The sequence below is a fragment of the Lissotriton helveticus genome, chromosome 2_2 (genome assembly GCF_964261635.1).
Source record: "Lissotriton helveticus chromosome 2_2, aLisHel1.1, whole genome shotgun sequence".
Taxonomy (NCBI): Eukaryota; Metazoa; Chordata; class Amphibia; order Caudata; family Salamandridae; genus Lissotriton; species Lissotriton helveticus.
In genome coordinates, this window is record NC_136060.1 from 294,882,657 (window position 1) to 294,909,346 (window position 26,690).

The 26,690-nt window shown below is 48.0% G+C and overlaps 1 protein-coding gene across 1 annotated transcript in view; it reads left to right on the forward strand.

Moving 5' to 3' along the window:
- TAPT1 (transmembrane anterior posterior transformation 1) overlaps nt 1-26,690 on the forward strand; it is a 620,835-nt gene that overhangs the window by 261,921 nt on the left and 332,224 nt on the right. The window contains exons 4-5 of the mRNA XM_078678446.1: nt 5,448-5,610; nt 22,141-22,276. Coding sequence (XP_078534572.1) covers nt 5,448-5,610; nt 22,141-22,276 — 299 coding nt within the window. The remainder of the gene's footprint in view (nt 1-5,447; nt 5,611-22,140; nt 22,277-26,690) is intronic.

Consider the following 26,690-nt stretch of genomic DNA (forward strand, 5'->3'; position numbering starts at 1 on the left):
ATGTCGGAGCCCTCCGCTTGAGCCGGTATGCCCTTGATGTGGATAATATTTCTTAGTGAATGGTTCTCGAGGTCTTGGGCGTTGGCTTGAAGTTCTATCTGTTGCTTTCGTAGGCGAATGACCTCCTGCTGTAGCTGCTCCACTTCCTCATCGCAAGTGTGTTCTTGGTCTTCCATGATCGCCATACTTTCCCTGAGCGAGTCTGTCATGTCGGATTTCTTTAATGTCGTTGGACAGCTCACCTCGGAGGGTTTGCAAGTCCTCATGTAGCATAGAAAACAGCGCCTCTAACAAAGAGCGAGTGACTGGCTCCTCCGTTCTCTCTGTCTCTTGACCGGGCTGACTGCTAGACTGTGCCTGTCCATGCCCCTCACCACTGGGGGGATTTTGTTTAGTGTGTCCTTTAATGATCGATCTTTTTCCCCCCCTGCGAATGCCATGTTTGGGGGTGACCCGTTCAATCTCTCAGCCCGTGTTTCTCTCTCAAAGATGAGGCACCGCTTCCTAGCTGTGGTCGGTGGGTATGAGCTTAAGATTAAGGGTATGCCGGCTCTGAGCAACCTGTAGATCAGGCCTCAGTTTCGTTGCTCCTCTGGCTCACCTTTAAGGGAGGCCGACTCCGAGCGTTCTGACTGCCTGAGGTCTCCCATCCATAATCATGGGCGAGGTAAACTCTCTAGCGGATGTCGGCTTCCGCTCCCGCTCACTACGGTGTTGTGGGGTGGCCTCTGGGTAGCCACGAGATGTTCTAGGTCGCGGCTGCCATTATGTGCCTCTGAGCTTCATCGCTTCTCATGCCATTTGTTGCTCTTGGTGGCGAATTCGCTCAGGTTCCTGCTCTGACGGTCAGCCTCCTCTCCCCAGACATGCAGCAGACTCCCCAGGCAGTCAATGCGCCAGCCGCATTCTCGGCGGGTGGTAGGGACCGAGGAGAAACACATCTTACTGGCTCGCCATCTCGGCCACACCTCCTAAACTTCTCTTTAAATCGCAGATTGAGACATGGAAGACTTTATTAATCGTATTTCTGATCAAGCGGGAAGGGTGTATAGTGAAGGAACACCTTCCCCAACACACGGTGCAGCTGCACTGCTGTGAGGTCAGTACTTCTCTGTACTAATGGCGATGCAAATGTTTTTAATGGGACCCTTTTTAGAATTGTCTTTTTTTTTAGGTTGCCCTATGTAAGCCACCCCATTCTACCATCATGATTAATACCGCATGCAAGGTCTTAATTTACCTCCTTTGGTCTGGTCGAAACATTGACAACTTTGACCATCCAAGCCTGTATTGACCATATATATACACCTTTGAGGGGTGTTGTTTTGATTGAGTCACCACCCATTTTTGAACAAAGAGAAAACAATATTAGTGTATAAATCTCTGACAGCCTTCTTCACCTTGGCTAACTTTAGTTTCTCATCGCCAGGGATGTTGAACTATGATTACTGTGTGAACAGTTATTAATTCATTTTACTCTCTTTTCTGATCAGTGCGCACATGAGCACTTCTATAAACACTTTTCTTTTCACTCTATTTGGACCAACCACTATAGAATGAACTCTAGGAGTATTGTATATACCTTGAATGATTTTGATATATAAAATTTGGTTTGACTAACAGACTTCACAGCATAGCCCGATGAAAGGCCCCTTGAAGTCAAGCTAGTTCTGTGAAGTGGGTACGAGCTTAAAGCGGCCCAGGAGGAAAGTGGCACATTCACAACCTATTAGACTGGTACTATATGAGTGTTCCTATACGAAAACACAATGAGACACTAGGACATACCGATTGATCTATACATGTTGTGCTGGACCATGATGGGTATAATTTTAATTCAATCATGTTTGCAACAATCTGACTGCAACTGTAAAAATTGCTTCAAATTGTCAGGAAATGTAGCCCTGAATGGGTATCTATGTGATCTGATTGCAAGTTCTGTTTAATAACATTGCTGAAAAACAAACGGTTCAGGTAGGTGCTGGATTTCCAGGTCTGGATGTGGTGCAAACAGAGTGAGATCTTTAAGGTAGACCTTCAAGTAGAGTTGTGTGCCACTGGTGTATTGGTTAATTTGTATGCTATTATCTGTGAGTAGAGTCCAAGGGGACTCCATGTAAGGGTCGAAAATGACAGGAAACACAATGGAACCCAATGAGTATGTCACAGGAATGCTTCCATGGACATCCCATAAGCAGTGTGCTTGCACATACCACATGGACATCATGGTAAGCAGTCGTCATGACCCTGTGAAGCAACCAAATGGCTCAAGTGTTAAGAAACCCTTGTGATTATGGTTCTCTGAAGGGGACACAGTCATTCAAAGTATATTGCGCTAAGAGTCCACATTAACAAAAAGTGATTTTGGTCTACATATTGTTCTTAATACAAGTTATGCAGGGTATATTGCCACTATTGTAGTGATTGTATACCTGAACACCAGTTTGTATGGCAAATCACTGTCATATGTAGTTATGTTATCAGTTTTTCGCACTAGAACCACTCTTATATGTTTTATTAACAGGAACAAAATATCTCCCAGCATTGAACTGGTCCTTTTTGGCCAAATGAGTAATCTGGGTTTATTTGTCTTGTTTTTAATGTTTCCTTTCTGCTTCTTTTTGTATAGATTGGTTACACCACTCTCACTTGGTATTTACTGGTCACTTTACTTTAGAAACTTTATTCGGTATTTAAAAAATACCATAAAAGTGCATAAAACAGTTCATACATTCAAAATACAATTCATAATCCCCACAATTATACAATTTATACAAATATCAGCACTATCCCCTCGAAAACCCTCGACCATACCGCAATCCCAATAAAAATTCATTTATACAAAGCAGAGTGTGGGAAATCATTAACCCTTCGGAGAAAAAGAAAACGATGCCAACTTAACACATTTAGACTTTGACTGTTTTAAAATACCTACTAAATTTTCAATTTCAGAGTCTTTATTCTAATACTGTTTGTTTTAGCGAAACGATGTGCCATAGGTTGTTCTGGGGTAGAAATCAGCTAGACTCCAAACGGATATGGGCCCATCTCTTAGCTGTGAGTGTTGGGATTGAAGGTATGAGACCACGTGCTTGTTCCTAAATTTAACAAGTACCAGATCGCCCGCAATGTGTTTTTCGAGAGGTCCTAACCAGCCCGCCCGTCTGACGCTAAGTATGGTACCATCAATGTTTGATGGGAGAGGTCTATTGTTAGATAGCCAAAAGACTACCTTGTTTCTTAAGTCCTCATTGTGTTCGTATTTTCCCCTTGGGACTTCTGGTACACCCGAGAGGACGCACACAATGGGCGCGGCCTCTGGCGGCAAATGTAAATTATTGGTTTTTTCTGGCAAGTTATCACATTTTGCCGCCATCCCGTTTGTGGTGTCGTTTCTCTAATTGGGACTTTTCTAGGCTGAGAACTCCGTGGGGTTGTTGCTAGCTTGGAATGATTTATGTTTTTACTATGCAGAGCTGCCGATTGGATGTGAGTTGGTTTACTTTGTATGGTGGTATTATGATGTTCTGTGGGGGCTGGACGTAGTGGGTGAACAGGCTCTGCCTTAGTTCTTAAGAGTAGGGAGTTAGCCTTTATTGCTTCCTCAACCCCTGAAAGCCTATCCCCTAAACTGGTCATTTTGTCAATTAACGGCGAAATTAATGTCTTTATCATACTTTCCAATGAGGCCAGTAAGGAGACATTGGAGCATACTTTAGGTGTTACAATGCTAGGAGTGTTAGGGAGTGGGGGATTTATAGTTAGTGTGTGTTGCTCGGCATGCTTTCCTGTTTGTGTAACCTCATCTCCCTTCCTGTTAGTAGAGGAATCCTGGTTAGCGACAGCAAGATGTGGATTTACTATTGGATCTGTTGCATGTAGTGTACCCTGTGAAATGTGGGTAAGTTGAGGTGAGCCGCTAGTCCTAGGGCTAGGCATTACTATAGGGGAAATGGGTGCTCTAGGTTGAAGATCCACAGGGGCATATATAGTTCCACACATGATATTTAGTTCCTCCAGTAATGAAATAGTTGGATCAGTAATCTGTAGGGGCAAACACACACTCGGGGAACTAACCATAACTGGTGACTGTTCTAATCTCTCTAATTCGCGAACAATAGGGAGAACAGAGCTCTTGACATAATAGTCCATTAATCCCCTGTGTGACTTGCTCTGATAGGAGGATTCACCAAAGCCCCCCTTACTGTTCATCTTTAGGTGATGGGCAATTGAGCAGTACCTCCTCCCCTATAAAAAGTTCAACAGTCCCGTTACTCTACAACTTGGGGGATATATATAGTAGTAGTAAACTAAAGGCCGGCTGTACCTTCTGTCCTTTCCCCCTCTTAACTTCAAGCAGATCCAAGGGGGGGTGCCCCGACCCGGCCTCCTCTGGCCTACGATGGCCTTAGATGGTCCCGCCCTTGTCCCGGGCTTCTCCCGGCGCCGACCCGCGCGCGATCCCGCGACGTGGGGGGTAGCCGTGGATTTATGCCCCTCCTGGCGCGGGACAGAGCGGCTTCGTGCCGCTAAGGATTGTGGGGATTGTGGTTCCCTCGGGCCGATCACGGCCGCAGTAATCGCCGGTTTCTGGGTCCTGCCCCTGACTTCCCCACCAACACGCAGGGCTCCAAAGTGCTGCAACGAGTCCCCCGCTCCACCGGGGGTAGCCGTGGATTTATGCCCCTCCTGGCGCGGGACAGAGTGGCTCCGTGCCGCTAAGGATTGTGGGGATTGTGGTTCCCTCGGGCCGATCACGGCCGCAGTAATCGCCGGTTTCTGGGTCCTGCCCCTGACTTCCCCACCAACACGCCGGGCTCCAAAGTGCTGCAACAAGTCCCCCGCTCCACCGGGGGTAGCCGTGGATTTATGCCCCTCCTGGCGCGGGACAGAGCGGCTTCGTGCCGCTAAGGATTGTGGGGATTGTGGTTCCCTCGGGCCGATCACGGCCGCAGTAATCGCCGGTTTCTGGGTCCTGCCCCTGACTTCCCCACCAACACGCAGGGCTCCAAAGTGCTGCAACGAGTCCCCCCCGGTCATTACTGGGTCCCTGCAGCCTGGAACCCAATTTGATATGCACATTCTAAATTACGTACATGATTGACAGACATAGCCTGCATTACCAGGATGCTTATGTGCTTTTTCATGGCCTTATTCATAGATGCAAACACTATGGCTCTGATTACTATATGTAAAATACCAAAGTATGATCAATAAAATGTTAACTTTACTTAATATCTTTCTTACTGTAATTTATTAGTTTAGCTACTCAAAAGACAAACGAGTTGTAATTTAAAGATTAGTAGGATTTATCATTGCGTATGAAAAATTAGATCAATTGAAGTTGTAATGCTATTATTCCTGACACCTCTGTCTGTGTAGAATTATAAATTACTGTTTTGAAAAACTCACTTCTTTTGTAACCCTCTCCCTTTACTCTTTTCTAGTAACAGGCGGATTCTTCAGCCAGCTCAGGTGTGCGACATTATGAAAGGAGTTATTTTGATACTCTGCTATTTCATGATGCACTATGTCGACTACTCAATGATGTACCATCTAATAAGAGGACAGTCTGTGATAAAGCTGTACATAATCTACAATATGCTGGAGGTGAGCATAGGCCACATGACTAGCACATTATGCTTACAGAAATTTAAAGGTGTCTAAAAACCTACAAAACTAAATCCCCTGCTACTTCTGCAGTCGCTCTCACCCTCCTTTTGTACTGTTGTCCTGTTCTGCATCACCCTCCTAACAGGGAGGTAAAAAGGAAGAAGAAGGTCACGCTGTCATTTGCTTCAGACAGATCCCCCACCTAGGATCTCCTTACAACCCTTCTGTTTGTGGAAAGAAGGAGATTAAAGCTTTGAAACTGGTCCCAGATCTGGTCATACTCTCACGGTGATGTTTGGGTATTCCACTTGTTTCCAATTATGGTTAGTGTACCACAGAATCTCTTGGACTGCAACATTGTCCAACTAAACTTAAAGCTTAAATGGAGAGTACCTGCAGGCCTGCGCAAATTGTCCAAATTCATGTTCTGAAGGATTCTTCTGACTGTAGTTTCCTCACCCTTAGAATATTCCCCAAGCACCAGACTGGATCTGGAAGATTTCCAAAGTAGTGCTCCGCGTTCCACCCAATGGCTCTTCACCATATAGGTGCCACCCCTGCACCCTGATGTGAGATCCTTCCTTTCGACGTATTCGGATGTGAGCACCATACCTTTTTATTCCGTATTGACATTTCAAATTAAAATCAAATGTACAAAGGAATAATGTCCCTACCTAAAACTACAGTTTCAAACTATGCTGTGACTGTTGATAAAAGATGTCAGTAATGGACCAGCAGGACGTGTGTCTTTGGTGTTTGGGTCGTGGCATGACCCCAAGTTGTACAATGAGCGTGCCCCTCATGCACCCAGATGCAAGTTCTGCTCCAGGTGAAGGACGTTGTGGGTACCGGAGGGGGATCCACTACTGATTCAGATGTCCAACCCCAACAGATGTCACACTCTGACTCCACACCAGCGCACCCATTAACCATATAGCCTGAATCAAATAATAGACTCCCACTACTGCAGAACAGTCATCTGAGGCTACATCATCTTTTTGGTTCCAAGTCTGACTAGCGTTTAGCCCTCTGAGAGCACTGTAATAATAATGTGGCTGATTTACCACCACATTATGTTGATAACATTTTATACATGAATTTATAACTCGGCCAGTGGTCTTGATGCTTCTCCTGATACAGTGTTGATTTTCCCCGCTTGGGCCCATCAAAAGAGAGTGCTTCCTTTGCGGTGGTAACTAAGTGTACTTCTCAAGTCCTGGACCTACTACTATATTTGAAGCTACGACAAATGTCCCTACATAAGTTCTGCAACGTGAGCCTGCTTCCTTTGAGCCTTTACTCCCATTCAACAATGCTCTAATGAAATGATTTATGGGCACTTGATCTGAGTCTTGCTCTTACTGACTTGTGAGCAAGCAGGTGGCCTGGCACCACACACTGGCCCCTCGAGAGCTCGATTTTCGTACACCGCATACTACTACTGAGAATTTTGTGGTCCAAGCTTGCAACAGCAAGGTGAATCCTAATTCATTCCCCACTATCTCCCTGGACAAGGGGTCGAAAAGGATTTGGGCGTTTGTGAAACTAATATTCTTTTCGGTCAGCCTAGCCATGAGGACAGTCAACAAGGTTTGTCTAGTAGGCCATTATACTCATGCCCTCTGGGACACGGCCAGCTTGATTTACAGCCATCCTGAAAGAGTTTAGGGTCTCCTTGGTTCAAATCTTTCAAGATGGTCATCCCACAACCAAATATGTGATTTATGCTGGTCTGAACATGATGAAATTGTCTGGGGCATAAGACACAGATGATGGACAGAATGCAGAGCAAATCAAACATTCACCCCCCAGTCAAGAGATCTGGGTTAAATCCATTGTTCTTGTGCTCACCATGCCACTCCAGTTTACACCCAGCCATATTCAAATCAGTCTTGACCCTGTACCTCATGGGAACAGTCCAGCCCGAACTGCCAAGCCAGGTCCTCCCTGGACCGAAACAAGCATCATGGGACCAGTTTCGTTGTATCACCCTTCGTCAGCCGGCTAGCTTGAATCCAGTGGCACAGTGATCCCGGGCCCACGTCTGGGCATACCAGGCGCACTTAGGGCGAAAAAGCAAAAGACATACAGATGATGGATGGAATGCAAAGCAAATCAAACATTCACCCCCAGTCAAGGGATCTGGGTTAAATCCATTGATCTTTTGCTCACCATGCCACCCCAGTTTAGACCCAGCCATATGCAAATCCGTCTTTACCCTGTAAGACTCATAGGAACAGTCCAGCCCGAACTGCCAAACCAGCTCCTCCATGGACCAGAAACAAGCATCCTGGAACCGGTTTTGGGGCATCACCCTTCATCAGCCAGGGTAGCTTGAATCCAGTAGCACAGTGAGCCCAGGACCCATGTCTGGGCATATTGTGGAAGCAGGCGCCATTAGTCTTTCGCTCTGTTGCTATGCGTGGATGCAATTCACAGGTTTTTCAGGAGATATGGAGGCATTACTTATAGATATGTAATCCAATGGAGTATGCAGTACCTTCAGACAGAAGTGAAAAAAGGGGTGAAGATGTGCCTTATGATGAATCGTACCTATTTGGCAAAAAATGCTTCAAAGAAAGTTTGGCCACATCACATTATTTGAGCCTTTTGACCACTGACACACAGTTTCCTTATCAGTTTTCCCGTTTCGAGGGTCAAGAAGGTTGGCATATAGACAACTCCAGGCATCGGTCACCACAGTATTTTTGTGGTCTGGGGTGGAGACCAGGCATGTACCATGCAGGTCACCAATCTTCTAAGTCTCCCCTCCTCTGTGGCATCAACCTCCAGGCCACTTTTCTCTTAGCGGCGCATTGCCCTGTGGGAGGCAGGATTCGACATTTTATCCCAGGTTGGCAGACCATCTCATCCAACAAATGGGTCCTCCAAGACATCCAACTGTGTTGTGCTCTTCTGTTCCTTTGTGACCACCTACGGCATCCTCTCATATCAGAGTGGCTCTCAGAGGAGCACCTATCCACCTTACTGCTAGGGGTCGGAGCTTAACTGTCCTAACAGGCCATGAAGAGGGTTCCAGACTTTGAAATAGGGATGGATTCTTACTCCTGCTATTTCTTCGTGCTGAAGAATGATAAACTTTTTTCTTATATTAGATTCTTTCCACTTGAATGCCTTCCTGTGGAAGGGCATATTCAAAATGATTACTCCAGCCCAGGTTCTGTTTGCCTTGGATCTAAGTAACTGGATGGTAGCTTTGAACCTGCAGGACAAATACATTCATGAGCCCGTACTGCAGTCTCACAGAAGCTGCCTCCAGTTTAGAATCAAACATTTTTATTATGCGGATAGGACATCTTATAACACAGCCCAGCTGCCTACATCGCCGGCAGGGCGGATTCATACAATAAATGAACACAGCATCTGGGTCCACACCCCGGAGTTCGACCCCGCATAGCTGATGTACCATCCGTACCTCACCTGAAGCATAGCTTCCGCCTTTTAGGAAAAAAAAGGAGTCAAAAGGAATAGAGAAAACGGGACCCTCCCTCCCACCCTAGCCCTACCCCCACCCGAAACTCCCTCACCCACCCTCCCACAACTACCCCACTCCTCCCACAACTACCCCACTCCTCATCAGCTTCTATAGGTACCACTTGACCCCAGGGGCCCATTCCTCCTGCCTGGCTGCAGCGAGCGGGTCTTCAAGTACGCGGGGTGGCGCCTATAGGCTCCAGGGGTATAAGTTGTAGGATTTGCAAGTACTTCGGGCATGTCACCTCCCGAAGGTCCTTGGACAAGAGCCGCAGAAACGGTGCCCAGAGGTTAGCATATTCCAAACCCTTCCCGTCCATACCCAAGGAAAGTCGCTCCATAGCAAGGGTGTGCCATAATCGCTGAATCCAGTCCCGGGTATTAGGTATCGCCGGGGAGCCCCACTGCGCTAAAAGGACTTGCCGCGCAGCTAGTAGCGCCAGCGCAATTTGTCTGCCACTGAGGGAGCGCAAGGGAAAAAATTTAGGATGGGGTAGCCCTAATAAAATGTGTTCAGGTAGCCGGGTAGTGTGATCTTAAAAGCAGCATCTAACTCATCAAGGACTGCTGCCCAATAGCGTTCCAATCTCGGGCAGCGCCACAGTAGATGAATCAGATTCCCAGACATCCCACAACCCCGCCAGCAAAGACCTGACTTCGCTTTGTCCCACATCTTGACTCGCGCTGGGGTATAATACCAATAGGTTGTTGTTTTGTATGCTGATTCAGTCCCTGCAGTGTTAGAGGTCGTGTGGTGCGCCCGATAGAACACCTGCTCCCATTCTTTGGTCGACAGGGGACGCCCCAACTCCGTCTCCCAATGGACCTGTGCCTTCGTACGTTGTTTCCGGGAGCAGCGCAAAATCATCGCGTATAGTTCCAAAATAAGGCTCCGGTCATCCTTTTTGCAAACTAGCCATCGTTCAAAGGCCGTCAGCGGCCGCGACATGAGGGCTATGTTGGCCGGGAGGGTCACCCAATGCGCCACTAGCGCGTGGTAGAACGCGTCCTCTTTGGCCAGCGGAAAGTAGTCCGACCGCAGAGTGGGATCCGGGACCAGCCCGTCCAAATCGAAGAGCATGCCCACCTGCTTGCAGCCTTTCTCTCACCAGCGGTGAAAGACCGGAGACGTACAGCCTGGTGGAAAGTCCGGATTATCCACTATGGGCGTCATTGGGGAGCGGAAGGAAGTCCACCCCTTACGTAGTGCTAACTGGTCCCACGCTTTTAGCGTCGGGGATGTCACCGGGGAAGAATACAGTCCCCACGCCCTGCATTTACACGGCAACCAAAGCTCTTGCCAGATATTGCGTCCAGCTACCGTCTGGTCCATAAAGAGCCAATGTTTACTGGACATGGGCCTGTTCCATTCCACTATGTATCTGAGGCATGATGCCTGGAAGTATGCAGAAAGCAGAGGGAAACCCAGGCCACCGGCCGCTTTCGGGGAGGTAGTCACTGTGAACGTAAAGCGCGGCCTTTTGTTGTTCCACAGGAACTTGTTAAGCAAACCCTGAAGTCTCCTCAACACGCCCAGCGGTGGAGTCCGGGGCAGCATCTGAAAAAGGTTGAGTATGCGGGGAAGCACTGACATCTTAATCGCGGCCAATCTGCCAAACCAAGCCAATTTAAGGCGGGACCAGTAGGACAGGGATTTCGTAATCTGCTCAGCTAACAGGGCATAATTTAAGGAAAGGATCTTCGTTCGGGTCGGGGCTAGTCGTATACCTAAGTGTGGGATGTCTGAGTGTACCCATTGAAAAGCAAAGTCCCTCTGCAGGTCCACTACCTCAGAGTCCGGGATAGAGATGTTGAGGATTTGCGATTTAGAGAAATTAACTTTAAACCCTGCTGCTTTGTGGAAGGCAAGGAGTTCCGTGGACAGACATCGTAGGGAAGAGTAGCGGTCAGTCAAAGCCAAAATGACATCGTCCGCATAAAGACTGATTTTATGGACATCTGCCCCAAAGTGGATACCCGAGATATTAGCGTGGGCTCGAACGCGCTGGGCGAAGGGCTCCGTGTAAAGCGCGAAAAGGAGCGGGGAGAGGGGACACCCCTGTCGCGTTCCCCTAGTGATAGGAAAGGGGGCAGACCTGCATCCATTCACCCTCACTACCGCTTTGGGAGTTGCATAGAGGCACTGGACCCATCGCGAAAAGTTATCACCTATACCAAAGGCCCTCAATACCTCGAACATATAGCCCCAGTCCACCCGGTCAAAGGCTTTCTCTGCGTCAATAGACAGCAGGAAAGCCTGCGCCTTAGAGCGGTGTACCAGGTCCAGCAGATGGAGCAGCCTCTTGGTGTTATCCCCCCCTGCCTGGTTGGTATAAACCCTGCTTGATCAGGCTCAATCACTCCGTCCATTAAGGGGCTAAGCCTCGCCGCCAACACTCCCGCAAATAATTTAGCATCAATATTGAGGAGTGAAATAGGCCTATAGGAGCCGCAATCCGTAGGGTCCTTCCCAGGTTTGAGAATGACTGTTATGGCCGCTTCAGTCATGGAGGGAGTGACCACCCCAGTATCAAGAAAGGAATTGAAAAGACGAGTCAAAAAAGGAGCTACGTCTTATAAAATATAGCTGAGAACCCATCTGGCCCAGGTTGATTTAGCCAACTTTAGCCGTGAAATGGCCGATATGACCTCTTCTATTCGAATCTCTGAGTCTAGTGCTGCGGCCGTTTCGGATACAGGGGTGTAATACCAGACGAGTCTAGGTACTCTGTTAGGTTCTCATGTGTCACGCCCTCCCTCGTGTATAATGATTGATAGAAGCTGCGGAAGATGTCGACAATGGCAGCGTCAGTGGTGTGGGTCTGCGCTTGGCGATCCCTGATCTCCGGGATGGCATAGGCCTGCGCAAGCATCCTACCCCTTTTATCTCCACACAAGTAGAATTTGTGCCGCAAGCGCAGTAAGGCATATGCCGCTCTATCAAGGTCCAGGTGTTTGAGCATGCGTCTTGTCGTCTCTAGCTCTCTCCACACCCTTGGGGTCCCCGTTCTCTTGTGAATTGCCTCCAGGCCACGCACATCCCCCTCCAGCTCCGTGCATTTCTCCCTGCGCAACCTAGCATATGTGGCCGCAAGCGCTGTGAAATCTCCCCTGACCACTAACTTCAGGGCTTCCCAGATTGAAGCTAATGAGGTGTCCCCTACTATATTTTCAGCCACATAGTGAGTGATCGTGTCGCAAATCTTCATTACAATGGAGTCAGAGAGTAACATGGAGTCTCTAAGCCGCCAACTGTCCGAAGGCGGCCGGACGCCACTGAACGAAACCTTTACTGATATGAGTGCATGGTCGGAAAGAGAGCGAGTTGTAATGTCCGCCTCAGATAAGTGAGTTAGGAAGGCAGACGTGGCCAGGAAGTGATCAAGGCGCGCGTATGTCTTGTGCGCAGCAGAATAATAAGTGAAGTTGCACTCTTGGGGGTGCTGAACGCGCCACACATCATGCAACCCTCCCTCAGCAAGCCACAGCTTCCCTTCCTGTCACCAGGTGCCAGTTTGGTGTGACCGATGTTCCGATCTATCCATCCCTCCCTCCATCACAAGATTGAGATCCCCCCCACCAAAATCAATGCATCTGGAGACGCAAGGGCCTGTGCGAGGGGAGCACGAGGGAAGGGCTCTTGGTGGGCATTTGGAGCGTATATAGACCCTATCGTGAAGATTGACTCGCCCCATTGAACCCGCACCGCCAGGAACCTCCCTCTAATGTCTACCACCTGGGACAGCACTTTGCAATGCACACGGTTACTAAACAGCAGCTCAATCCCCTGCTTCTTATTCGGGCCCGAGGACCAGAGCTGTAAGGGATAACGTTTATCCTGCATGCGTCGGACATCTTTAGCGAGAAGATGTGTTTCTTGCAAAAGGCACACATCGCTATCTGCGTTCTCCAAGAGGGACAGGATTGCAGCACGCTTCACTGGGCTATTTAGTCCACGAACATTAAGGCTCACCACTCTCAGAACTCTAGCCATCTCACAGCAGACAGGAAAAGAGGGCTAATACGCATGCGGCATCTAGGCCAATAATGCATGTCAAAGGCAATACAGGCCGTCGGTAACGGTCTTCATTACCTCCAAACTGTGGGCTCATCTCTGCCAGATCCCTAACCATCTCATATGAGGAAAAGGAACATAGCTAACACCCAATGCTACACTGATGCCAACCGACACCACCGAGGGGAGACAAGCTGTCGACGTCCTCTCCCATCACCTTTGGGATTCAAGGCGGAACCCCTTCTATCACTACCCAGTTCCCCCTTAGCTGATGCGAAGCCCCTCCCAACCCATCCCTCCAACCCCCCACCCAACCCTCCCACCCACCATGCCTCCCTTCCTCAAAACAAGGAAAATCCCAGAGTCCCACAACACAGCAACACGAGAAAAAGGAACAAACGATAGTCCGTTAAACAGGCCCCAAAGGCAAGGGGACATGGCGCCCACCAGCCCTGTACCCAACTCCTGATACAGGACATTTCACCCAACAAGGACACATTCATGTAACTCAGCTGTTCCTCGTTCGGTCTCCTCCGGCGCCAGCTAGAGTCCCCGAAAGGGCCCTGGAAAAGGTTGAAGCCTCAGGCGTCTCCGGGAGTGTCTGTCACCAATGCTACGGAGGCCACCGCCTCTCCTCTATCTCTCAAGCTCAACGACAGGTCTGGTTTCAGCGCTGGTGCCTGCCTGCCGACCGTCTGCCACTCTGTGGAACGCCGTCGTCGTCTGCTGGGAGAGCTGCCGGTCTCAGTCGGGGTAGCGGGCCTCTCCAAGCCCAGAATGTTAAGGGCCGCTTCCAGCGATCGGACCTGGACCAATTTGGACTTCCATTTGAAGATAAGCCTGAACGGGTGTCTCCACGAGTAGGGGACCCCCTGCTCCCTCAGATAGGTAGTGACAGGCCTGAAGTCCCTCCGCTTGATCAAAGTGGAGGCTGCCAAATCCTGAAACAGCATAGGGCGGTGATCCCGGAATTGGAGGGGGACGAGGTCGCGTGCCTTTCTCAGGATCCTTTCTTTAAGTTGAAAGTCATGCATGCATACTAGAATGTCGGGGGGGGGGGGCCTTGGGCCCTCGCGGCAGGCCCACTCTGTGCACGCGGTCCATTTTAATCTCCTGCAGGTCCTCCTCGTTCAGGATGTGCCTAAAGAGAGCGTCCACATACTCCCGTAGGTCCGTACCTTCGCCTTTCCATGGGAACGCCCTGATCCGAATGTTGTTCTCCAGATCTTCGGTGTGGGCCTGTAGGTCCAGGTTTTGCTCCGTGAGGCGGATTATATCCTGTTTCAGTCGATGAACATCCTCCGCCGTCCCCAGATCGTGTTCCTCCAAAGTTGCGACTCGCTCCCCCACACCATCTATATCCCGCCGCAGTTCTCTCATGTCCGACGCAAGCTGGGAGCGTAGTTCTGTAATGTCCTCTTTAATGGCCGTAAACAACTCCAGCATAAAAGCCTTGGTCGCTGGGGCATCATTGTCATCCTGTCTCGGGGTTTACCTGCGACCGGCGAGGATAACTGCAGGGGGGCCTTCTGGCCGCTGTCCTTCGCCGGTTTATCTTTCTTGAGCCTGGCAGCTGCCATTTTGTCACTTTAGTTGCCCCCCAAGCAGGGCAGCGATGGATCTGTTTCCCCCTAGTAACTCGCCACCGCTGAGGTAGTCTGGTGCTGCCACAGAGCTTAAACCCAGCAGGTTGCACTGTCCACCTTCCCATCACTCTGTTCGGCACAGGAGGTAATATATGTGTAAGGGCCGGGCTGTAGCTTACACACGTGGAATCCGGCTTCAACTGCGAGTCCCTCAGATTAATTCAGGCTCTCCAGCAATCACAGGACTAAAGCACCGCAACACAATCTCCACTAGCCGGGCTCAGCAGATAAAGACCGGCGCTTCTGCACTGCGACGCTGCCCGCCGAAATGCGGGCCGAGGGAGGGGCGTTCAACAACTCGTAGATGGGGGGCAGCAAGCCGCACCGAGGCCAGCCACACGCCTCCCGCCGAGCTGCGGGCTGATGGAGGGCCAAAGCACACCTTTAGTTAAAGGAGGGGGGGCGCAAAGAAACGCGCTCTCCAATCAGCTCCACTCGCTGCTCCAGTGTCCGCCTCCACCTAGCCCGGCTTCTGCGTTGCGAAGCTGCCCGCTGATATGCGGGCCGAAGGAGGGTCCCTGAACAACTCGTTGAGGAGGGGAGAAGCCAGTCTCACCAAAGCTGGCAACGGCATTCCCGCCGAAACGCGGGTCGAATGCGGGCCTAAGCACAACTCGTTGCGGAGGGAGGGGGGGAGCAAAGAAACGCACTCCCCCAATCAACCCCGCTCACTGACCCAACGTCCTCCCCCACTGGGCTCTGGAGGAAAGTTGCTCAGCCACTCAAGACCTCAGCGGCTCCCACACCCGTCGGCGGGCCGCACCGTCTGCCGAATCGCGGATCGAAGCGCTGTATCCCCCCGAGGGCCGCCCTCACTCCTCTCACCTCTATCGCCGCCGTCTGCTTTGCGGCACCGCGTGGGAGCACTCACCCGTAGTGCGGGGGATCTCAACCTCCGCGGCCGCACCAGTCACCAACTCACCGCTCTCACCGCTCCCGGTCCAGCCTTGCAGCCCCGTCCACCGTCGCTACACTCGTCCCAGGTTCGCCTCAGGCTGCGATCTCCACCGTGCTGGCCCGCACTAGGCGCCAGGCGGCTACGAGTGTGTCTATCGCCTCTATCCCCGGCTGTCGGGGAGAGGCCCGCTGTTCCCGGCCTGCCTGTGGTCTACTTGGGCCCGGGTCGGGAAGGCCGCACTGGACTGCAGCGCCCTCAAGCCCCGGCGTCCACAAAGAAGCCCCTTCGCTGCTGCAATGCCGGCAGGGAGCACCTCCGCTCACCCCCACTTGTTCGGATGGGCGCTTTCAGGGGAGATATACAAAGCTGAGAGTATGCAGGCGCTGGAGGGACCGTAAAACACGTCCTACTCCGCTGCCATCTTGGCCACTTCCAGATGACTTTAGACCTACTAAAATTATGGGGTTTCTCGATCAATGAACCAGAGTCAAACTTGGCTCCTTCAAGTGAGACTTTCTTTTATAGGAGCTGTCTTGGACACAGGAGTTCTGGGCCGGTCTTCCATTGTAAAGAGTCCAGGACATTCGGGCTATGATCCAGAAGTTTAGGCCTCTGTCCTAGATCTCGGTGAGAACAGCTTTGAGGCTTCTTGGCCTATTAACCGAATGCCTCCTGCTTGTCGTTTTCAGTGGGTGGCATATGCAGGCTCTGCAGAGGGTCTCGAAGTCTCAGTAGACCCATATCAATCTTTAGGAGTTGAACGATGTTGATCTGTTGTTCAAGGCTTTCCTATCATCGATCAAGGAGAGGCTGGCACTGGTTCTCATGGACAACACTGCCACCATGTGATAATGTAACAAACTAGGCAGAGTGCAGTCCTGGTCATGCACCAGAATGCTCTGCTCCTTTGAAGGGGGTTAGAACGTCGGGCGGATGAGCTCAGCTGAAGTTACTTGGCGGATCATGAGTGTTGGCTACACCCTGAAGGGGCACAGGGCAACTTCGCAAAGGTCCTCCGTAAGAGATGCTTTTCGACTCGGGTGAAGCATGGTTCTCCTGTATACCTTCCCGTTCCCATTCACAGAATTCTGTAGATGGTCAGTAACGACCAGCTCCAAGTCATTGTAGTTGCCACACTTTGGGTGAGAAGACTGTGGTACCCAGAATGTCTGAACATGTGTCTGCGCTCTGAGCAGGCTACTACTTTAGGAGCATCTTCAGTCACTGCAGCAAGGCAAACCTGCTCAATTTAAACCTCCATGCATTGAGAGTGAGCTACAGCAGTTGACAGCATTTGATCTGACAACCAAAGTTATTTATGTCATCCTGACTGCCAGGCGCCCTTCCACGAAGTCTATTTGTGCCAGGCACTCGGACAAAACCATGATCTTGTCTGGACTCCACACCACAGATCCTTTGCAAGCCAGGCTGTCAGATATTTTGTTGTTTATTTTGTCTTTGGCCTGAGAAGACCTTGTGATTTATTTATCGGCCCTTTCGGCCATTCTGCATTTATAGGACCAACAATCCTTGTTTATATCACCTGTTTTGAAGTGGTTTAATAAAGATGTAATGCACATGTTCCCTCCTAAACCATTTGGGGTGCCACGCTAGGACCTTAGTTTGGTCCTAACATTTTTCTGTGTACTCTTTGAGCTGATTTACAGCTGCTCTTTGTGTCTGCTGAATTTAAAGACGTGTCTTCCTCATCATGATCACTTCAGCCTGTCGCGTGAAAGAGCTCCACGCTCTCAATGCAACTGCCCTACAAGATCTTTTTTCCAGACAAGCTCATGCTCGACTAGGGCGGCATTCTTGCAGAATGTTATGAGGCCTTTTCATATTTGGCTATTCATCAGCCTCCCAACTTTTGTTGCCTCACCTCACCCCATCAGCTAGAACACAAAAATGCTATACGTTTTTTTTCATTGCATCAAAAACCACTGGGTTGACAATTGGATTATTGTGGGATTCTCTGGGGCAAAGAAAAGTCAAGTAATGTCCAAGGACCCTGTCAAAGTGGCTAGACCTTATGATTAAGATCTGCTACGCATTGGCGAAAAAGTACCCTTGGGAAGGCCTGAGGGTTCTATTCCCCAAGTTCTTGACAGCCAGATCTCACCTGTAGGTCATTTTGTCTTTCGTTTCTGCAGGCAACCTGGTCTGAGCCTGCTCCAGACCCTCCCCTTTGACAAAAACTGCTTTGGTATCTATTCTAAATGTGTAGAATATGCGTTTAGAAGTATCCATTAGAAGAACAAGTTACTTATCTTCAGTAACACTCTTTCTAGTGGGGACTCTATCTAACCGCAGATTCCTCACTGCCTGCCCACCTCCCCTTTAGGTGTGGTGGTTTTTTACTGTCTTAAAAGGTCCCAAACTACTGATCTGCACACCGATACCTCCAATTATTTTGTGCTTCCTGTCCGAGGCCCGGAAAGCAATAAGCTACAGGCCACTTTCCAACGTCACTTCTGGGGCGCAAAAGCACTGCTACGGGTGGGTGTAAGTCAGGAGGTACTGAAGAAGCTCCAGGTGGTCCAGAATTCCGCTGCCCGCCTCCTATGTCACATCCCAAGGAAAATATCCATCTCTCCTTTCCTTCGGGACCTGCATTGGCTCCGCATTGACAGTCGTATCAAATTTAAGACCCTGTGTTTTGTCTTTAAAATCAAACAAGGGACCGTTCTGCTCTATCTTCAGGAGCTTATCCATCCATATTTCCCTTTCCGGTCTTTACCCTCAGCCACTCAAGGTAATTAGGTAACACCCAGTTGTAAACTAGCTAGAATGGGTGGTCGCTCCTTTTCATATCTTGGACCCAGACTATGGAATTCCCTCCCTAGTTCCATGAAACATGAATCTTTCTACCCTAAGTTCTGGCGAGATCTTAAGACCTGGCTTTTCTCTCAGTGATCAGCTTTCCGTTTACTCAGTCTGCAGTAGTGGACAAGCCTGCGCCGGGAATAAATGTGCCCACTTGTGCAATAAATGTGCCCTCATGCTCCCAAAGATGATCTGGCTGCAGGAAGCGAAACAGTGCACCACCGTACATAAGAAGAGGTCGCAGTCGATATATAGATTCACCCCCAAGAACATGTTCAAGAATTCGGTCCTGCATGCAGTCTCATTCTCGCTCCATATCTTCTGGAAAGTGAAAGACCTGACTTAAGTGTAAGCACTTTAGGCAGGACTCAACCCCAGCCCCCCACTCAACATCAGAGCAGAAGATGCAATGTCATTAATAAAAGGGTCATACACTATGATCTAGTCCCACAGGTAGTCCTGGAGCTCTATAAATTGCAGCTTTTAAGAAGATCCTGTTTCAGCTTTTTGAGGCACTTGTCTAGTGCTCCTTTGGGCACCAAGGAATCACAATGGGCTCCAGTTGCACTTCTGCCGGCAGATCCTTCATTGTCCCAGACTAACCCCATCGCCTGTTCTGCTGCTGGTGGATGCTTGCGCTCTGGCCCCTAAGTCCACACCAGTCCCTTCCATGCCAGCACCGGTGCACACTCCTTCAGTCTAGGACTCTATCCCGATAGCTGTATCCAACACGAGCCAGTGTTGTATCGCTCTAGGTCTGTGTCGCGCTATAAGAACTCAGTCAGTTTGCATGCCAACTCCTCAACCTCTGCCCCAACATCTGATACTGAGCTAGACTAGCCACCTGAGCCACCAGTAGAAGAACGTGTCTCTCAAAATATTTAAGAGAAGGGAAGCAAAAGTACTTGAATATTTGATTTACGGTTACCTGCTGTTCAAGCAAACTTGTTAACGGAGAGTCTACAACCACGTCAAGTGTCTTCTGAGCCATTGCCATTCATTGAGATGGTGGCAAGTAGAAGCTTTGAACAGAAGGGTATGCTCTGGACACCACTGGTGAGAATGTGTAGTGTCAGCTCTACTGCGCAATTGGGTTTCCTCCAAAGAAAACACTAGCAGCTGCATTGCAAATGCAATGGGACATGGGTCTCCTGTACGCTTTCCCATCTTGAGGTCTGAGGAAACTCAGGACAGACTAGGCTCAAGTCATTTTACTGGGCTCAGACTGGGCCAGGAAGGTATGGTATCCAGAGCTTCTAAGCATGAGCATTTGCCCTCTGATCTACTACGAGGACGATCTCCTGTCTCGGCATCTGAGTTTTCACAATCTACATCTCCATGTGTGGAGATTGAGTGGCGACAGTTAAATGCATTCGATCTGCCAGCTGCAGGAGTTAATGTTATGCTTTTTAGCCTGACACACTTCGACAAAGTCCACCCGTGGAGGGGGCTGGGAGAAGTTTGTTTACTAGTGTGCTGCTTGTCATACTAACCTTCTGCAGACTAAATTATTGGATGTGTTGTTTATCGATGACTCAGCAAGGCTTTGCAATTAGCTCAGTTTAATATTATCCGTCGCTCTTTCAGCCCTTATGTGTTTACTTGATCAACCTATTTAATTGCAGTTTATCAAAGATCTGAATCGCACTCTAAGCCGCTCATCATGCTGCAACAGGACTTGAATGTAGTGTTGACTTTTCTTATATATGTGTCTTGTAAGGCAGTGCGCAGCTACTTACCGCAACTACTGATGCTCAAAACAGACTTTCTGATTGCTATCATCTCTGTGCGTGGCAGGACTTAACTGCAAGCACTTTAGGTGCAACTGCCCTACTCCACTTTCTTTGTGGACAAGTTAGTGCTGAGGACCAGATGGCCTTCTTGGCAAAGTTGTGACGACTTTACACATCAGCCTGTCTGTCACTCTGCCAATGTTTTTTGCTCCACCTCATCCTTTGAAGGAGCAGTAGATAAGTGTTCCATTAGCACAATCCAAAAAGGGGATTTAGCTTTCGCATTGACCGTGTAAGAAACCACTTTGTGGATGGCTAGCTCTTTGCAAGATTTTGTGGTACAAAGAATGTGAAGGCGGTGCAGAAAAGGACCTTGTCAAGATGGAAAGTCATAAGCATTAACATCTGCTGTGTGCTGGCCAAGAACCAACCCTCTGAAAACCTGCAGGCTCACTTCACTATGGCCAAGGCAAGGGGAGTGCTGGTTCTGGATATCTTTCAAGGTGTGACATGGGGGTTTGTGCACACTTTCATGAAATGCAACTGCCTTCACACCCAGGCCCGACAGGAGTGCCCTTTTTCCTGACTCGGTCTTGCAAGACCTTCTAGTCTGAATCCACTCTCCATCCACTCCTTTGGGATGAACTGCTACAGTATTTATTCTTAATATGAGGAATCTGTAATTAGAAGTATGCATAAGAAGAACAAGTTACTTACCTTTTGGTAGCTCTTTCTAGTGCATTCAATATCTAACCACAGATTCCTCGCAGCTCTCCCACCTCCTGGTTGTGTGGAGGGGATTCCTAAGAAGTTTCCATGTTGAGTGTTGGTACACTGTTAGCTACAATTTGTTTGATGCTCCACATCTGAGGGCATAAAAGAATTAAGAAACTGGTATCTCCTTGCTTTCGGGGTGTAACGAAGTCCCCGCAGAGCCACATGGCCCCACCATTTGGCGCACGGATTCACTGCTGAGAAAATCCTCTGGATCCAAACTGGCTCTGGAAAATATTCTTAAATTGAAGGCTCAGTGGTTAGATTACCCTACAGAAGGATACTACTGAAAGTAAGTAACTTGTTATTTTTCACTCATGCTAACTTTACTTCATCTTAATTCTGAAATGAATTGGTATGTCCTTGCTTAATCATATCTGAAAGAACTTGGTTAAATCCTCACTTCATCAGAATGCTGAATTAAATTGGTCCAACCTTGCTTCTTAACATTGAAATACATTGTATACCATTGCCATTGTGCTTATTTGCTTTCAACAACTGCATACATCCTAGTCTCAAAAAGAATATTTTGTTCTGATTGTTGAACCTTTTTTTATCAAGTTTTATTTTAACTGAGAGTGATCCTTTATGAGTATTCTGTCAGAATTCGATCAGTTCATAGACCTATTGAAGCAAGTAATCAAGAATTCTGAGAATGTGTATTCCCTTTCCTTGTTACTGTCTTTTTGATTCTAGGGTGGAACTTCTAGTAAAGTAGTTACTTTACATCCTCGTATCAACAAAAAACTTTACAGTGTTGTACGAAGAGGTTTCAACCTAAAATCAAGATCGGAAACCAGAGAAAGAACATTTAAAAAAGAGAATGTTTAAATATTTGCTCTGACAAAAGACAGCCCTTGATATATGGCTAATATCACTTCCATTTAGAAACTTTCTAGGATGCTCGCTTTTTTTTCTGGGAACTGGGTTTTTCTCTTCTTTTATTTGTTAAGTTATGCAATCAGCAGTAAAAGCGAGCATCATCGATTTAAAACACAGAACTTTTCACAAACGTGCAGGTAAAGTGTCCGCATAATGTTTTTTTCATGGCACAGTCATAATCTTGGAAAGTAGTAAGCATCTCTTTCTGGTATGTACTTCATGCGTGGTTTGGGTGAAAACGTTCTGTTTCATTTCCAGGTTGCAGATCGCCTGTTTTCATCTTTTGGACAAGACATACTGGATGCCCTTTACTGGACAGCCACAGAACCCAAGGAAAGAAAGAGGGCGCACATCGGTGTGATTCCTCATTTCTTTATGGCGGTCCTCTATGTTTGTATCCTTTTCAAGCAATACGTTGTTCAGTGACCTTTAGCATCTCAGGTATGCGAATACAGGTTCTAGCATTGAGGAGAAGCATAAGCACATGTTTGGAGTATAGTAGCAAATTGACAGTTCTTTCCAGATCAATTTTGAGGATGACTGTGGAACTAGGAATGTGTTGCAGACCTGCCAAGCTTCACGCAACAGGTGTGACACTCACGCATTTCAGTGCGGTGATCCGCATCACCGCTCTGAAATGCCTTGTCACACATTTTGCCCACTCTGCTGACCGCTGAAACTGGCTACCATAATGCCAGGGTGGTAGCGCGCGCTGCCTGGTGCCTCTGACCTGTGTGTGCGCCGGCTGCTCTGCTGAATGCTCAGCTCCCCGCAGACTTGCCAGCACTCCCGGAGACAGAGTAATTGACTTCATGCTGGCTGCTCTGGGAGATTGCTTGCTACAATGTTGCAAAATGGGGCCGACAGGCTGCTGGCTCTGCTTGATTCCTGCCCGAGGCGTGCTGAAAGTGAGTCGTGATGACAGACTCACCACCTGCCCAATTAATTTCCGAGACCCGGGGGCCTGCCCTCAAGTCGTGCCTACTGGCTGTGCGGCACCTGGCGCCCATGACCTCAGAGTTTTTTAACGAGCTTTAGGGCAGCTGGCTAGTTTGAGGCCGTGCTGCGAACAATTATCATTGCGCCGGCCGCAGCGCTCTCAGCGCTGCCTGCTGCAGCTTGCACTGGCCCGGGCCACTGCCTGCTATCAGCTGTGATTACCATTGCGTTGGCCGCAGCACTCTCCCGCAGCACTCTCAGGGCTGCCTGCTGCTGTAGCACGCACCGGCCCGAACCACTGCCTGCCTTCTGTCTCTGCCGCTATAGAGCTCTCGCCTCCGTGATCGCACCGGGCCTGGCTGTGCAGCATTGTAGGTCTCCCTCCGGGCACCCGGCAGCTCACTGCGGAAAGCTAGCCTCAGTGAGTGTATGCCTTCGATGGTCTTGCTTCCACCCTTGTGGCTGTGGTGTGGGCTTCAGTGGCAGACTGGCTCTTCACTGCAGATGCAGCTAGGAAAGCACCGCTGGGTCTCCAATGTGGTCCGCCGCTTTCACGGCTGCCTGTGCAGTCCTCAGAGTTATGGCCGCTCTGGGCCCTATCGCAGCAGGTCAGCAGGCTGCATGGGGTGTCGATGCACCCCAGGCAATCACTCACTCTGGGCAGCAAACGATTATTACAGGACAGCGGCCGTGCAACTCTTGCCAGTTAGGCTCCCAGCACCGTAAATCCCAGGCACAAGCACAGTGCAAGTACGGACTATGCCTCTAAGCCAGACTCACCACATCGGCAAGGGCCTCGCCAGCTCCTCCAGGGGAAGAGTTCAACACCTCCCGCCACCAACAGCTGTAGGGAAGGGTCTTGCTGTTGTTTGGGGGACTCGTGGGGTTGCTATCAGCTGTGAAGACCTGCTCTCCCCCGCTTTATTCTCTATATATTACCGCAATTGGAAGCTTACAAAAGTCAGGATGGCCCGCAGGAGTCAGGACTGCCTGTAGGACTATAACTGGAGGCAGACTGGGGCCGGGCGGCAAACTTGAATTGCTACAGCCTGCGGTGACTCAACAAGGCCTGAGCTCGTCTACAACTAGCCTTGCAGACCATGGTTGCTGCCTTACGTTATGGAGTGCGAAAAGCGGAAGGCCAGACTTGGTTAAGAGAGTTAAAAACAGATATGGGAGACCGGGAACAAACCTGTTGCCTAAAGCTGCCCAGAGTCTTGTCAGCAGGGATTTTACCAATGATGGTAAGATAACTTTTTCATTGATATTGTGACGTACATACTGTGATCTGCTAACCTCGAGCTTTGCGAGGGAAGGGTTTGTGGTTTTTCCTGAGTAGAGGTCCTGTAGAGTGACTGTTTCCTAAATTAATTTAAAGCAAGATCTGTATTACATTTAATTAGCTTTTACATTCACAATCCTGAAGCACTGTAGCACTAAAAATAATAACATGCATTAGTGTCCTTAAGCAACATAGTTTGCAAAGTAATTCAGTGTGAATACATATGAAAGAAACTATTTAAAATAGTGCACGCCATATTTTATTGCCTAGGCAACAGCTGTAGCGCAGTATTAGACTACAGACCTTCAGGTACCTGAACTCACTGCCTCTTGAATGCAGCTCTCTACCATTCTCTCTCTGTGATTTACGGTCTGGCTGACGACTCTTACCTGTTTATGTGCTACAGTACATATATAAATATATATACATATATATATATATATATATATATATATATATATATATATATATATATATATATATATATATATATATATATATATATAGGTTTTTGTGCTTATGACTTCTCTTTAATCTTACAAATGGTGAATTTCATTTCTGAATGGCCACTGTCTAGACACTTTCCACATTAACACCATTACTTTTTCTGACTTTAATATTCCAGGCTTTTGTGTTTAGGATAAATCAGGCTTTTGTGTTTGGGATAAATGGGACATTCGTTCTCATCTGGAAAACTGATAAAGAAGTGCTCCTTCTCCCGAAATGTATGGTGGATTAATAAAAGAAATGAAACTGCACACCACTTTTGTAGCCTGTGTCAAACGTTAAACATTTATCTTTTGGTCCGTCTGCGTCTGTCATATGTTTGGATTCTCTCGTAAGAGAATGTCTCAGCCTCACTCTCCTGAGCCTTGCCTGACGCAGTGTTTCTGTGCCCACTGTCCGATCATGTTAAAAGGGTACTAGGTTAGTTCCCTTCCATTTCTGGTGCTTTGCAGTTGTTTTAAGATCTCCTAAGAGTTTTACGTTGCTCGAATGGGTGTGAATTCTGATATATATACATTTCCCTCATCTTCATTACTTGATTTTGCTCTATAGAAAGTGTCACTCATAGTCCTTGAAATGTCACTCATAATTACACTGACATTATGAAAATGTCACACATAGCAATCTGAAACCTTGGCAGCTATGGTGTTCAACAACATGTTTTATCTTACTTGACACTCTTACATTCTTCCGAAAGAGGGGCCTTTGAATAGCACAAAATTGGTCCGTGCTGGGACACTGGGGGTGAAAAAGGTTTATTGCGTCTTTGAGCCAGCAAGTAATTTCACTCATGACTCTTCTTCAAACTCTAAGGCTCCCAAATCAAATATTCTAATATCCCCTTATTACTTTCCTCTTCATATATACTGTGATTTCTCTGAGCGAAATCACTGATTCTCATCAGTGGCTTGTTTTGTGTATCCCGATCTCCTGCTTGCTTTTGGCCTACATCTTGTGAGAATGTGCCAGTACAGCATCTGAAAGTGTTTGATTCCATTATGTGTGATGTGTTGGTGAACCGTATGGATAGTGATAAAACTTTGGCTTAGACGAGTATTTTAACACTTCACTCTGACCCTGATGATATTGCACTTGCTCCCGATGAAAAGACCAGACTTTTAAAATCCAGATGCTTGATACACATTCATTTTTACGCCTCATAAGTGACCAATCAATTTCCGTTTTCACGGCTACTGTCCCAGCTGAGCACTCATGTTAAGGATAAACTTCTCCTAGATGTCCCACAGTTCCATCTAAAAAAGGTCAGCGTTGGTTCTTTTCTGTAGTAGTGGCTAACAAATGAAATTATTTGCTTCTCCATCTAACCAATAATCTAATCTGTTTACATTTTGGAAAATTTTATAGACTTGACTGTTTTCATCATCACATTAATCTTGATAGGGTCACTGTGAGAAAGCTCTGAAGATGCTTAAAGAAGTGTGTTTCTCAGCACCAAGTTATCCTTCTGGGTAAATGCTGCACTCTAATTATGAAACCTAACCTGACATTTCTGCAAGAGGTCTACTTTTCGATGGACATCACATTTTTGGGTTCATAGTTAGCAGTGTGCCGAAGTTTGACTTCCAAAAGGTATTTGTCAAACTTTGATTGATTGAAATTAATTTTGTTTACTTTGGTCAAATAAATGTATAGCTATTTATTCACTTAATCAAACCTTTACAGTGTATGCTCTAAAAAAAACACACCAAAAAACATTCTTCTTCCTTTGGCAGAGTACCTTTTTTTAATGTATTTATTTTTATTGTTAAATCTAGTATTAGTTTTTTCCAAACTAGAAAACATATGACATCAATAATGTTGGATATTATATTAATGCGCAATGATCTCATAGTGTACATAGTGAATTTCTTACAGCCTGGTTCTGATTTGTCCATATTGAAACTACAGTTGACATTGACAACATAATTGGTGCGTAAAGATTGGCAAATAACTTGCTGTCAAAAACTGCCCTCATCGGTCACACTTACATCGCCTGTCCTCCAACCAGGCATCCTAGTAAGGCCTGAACGTGGCACCCATTTCCAAAACTCCCTCTGGACATTTCCCCCCCTCCCATGTA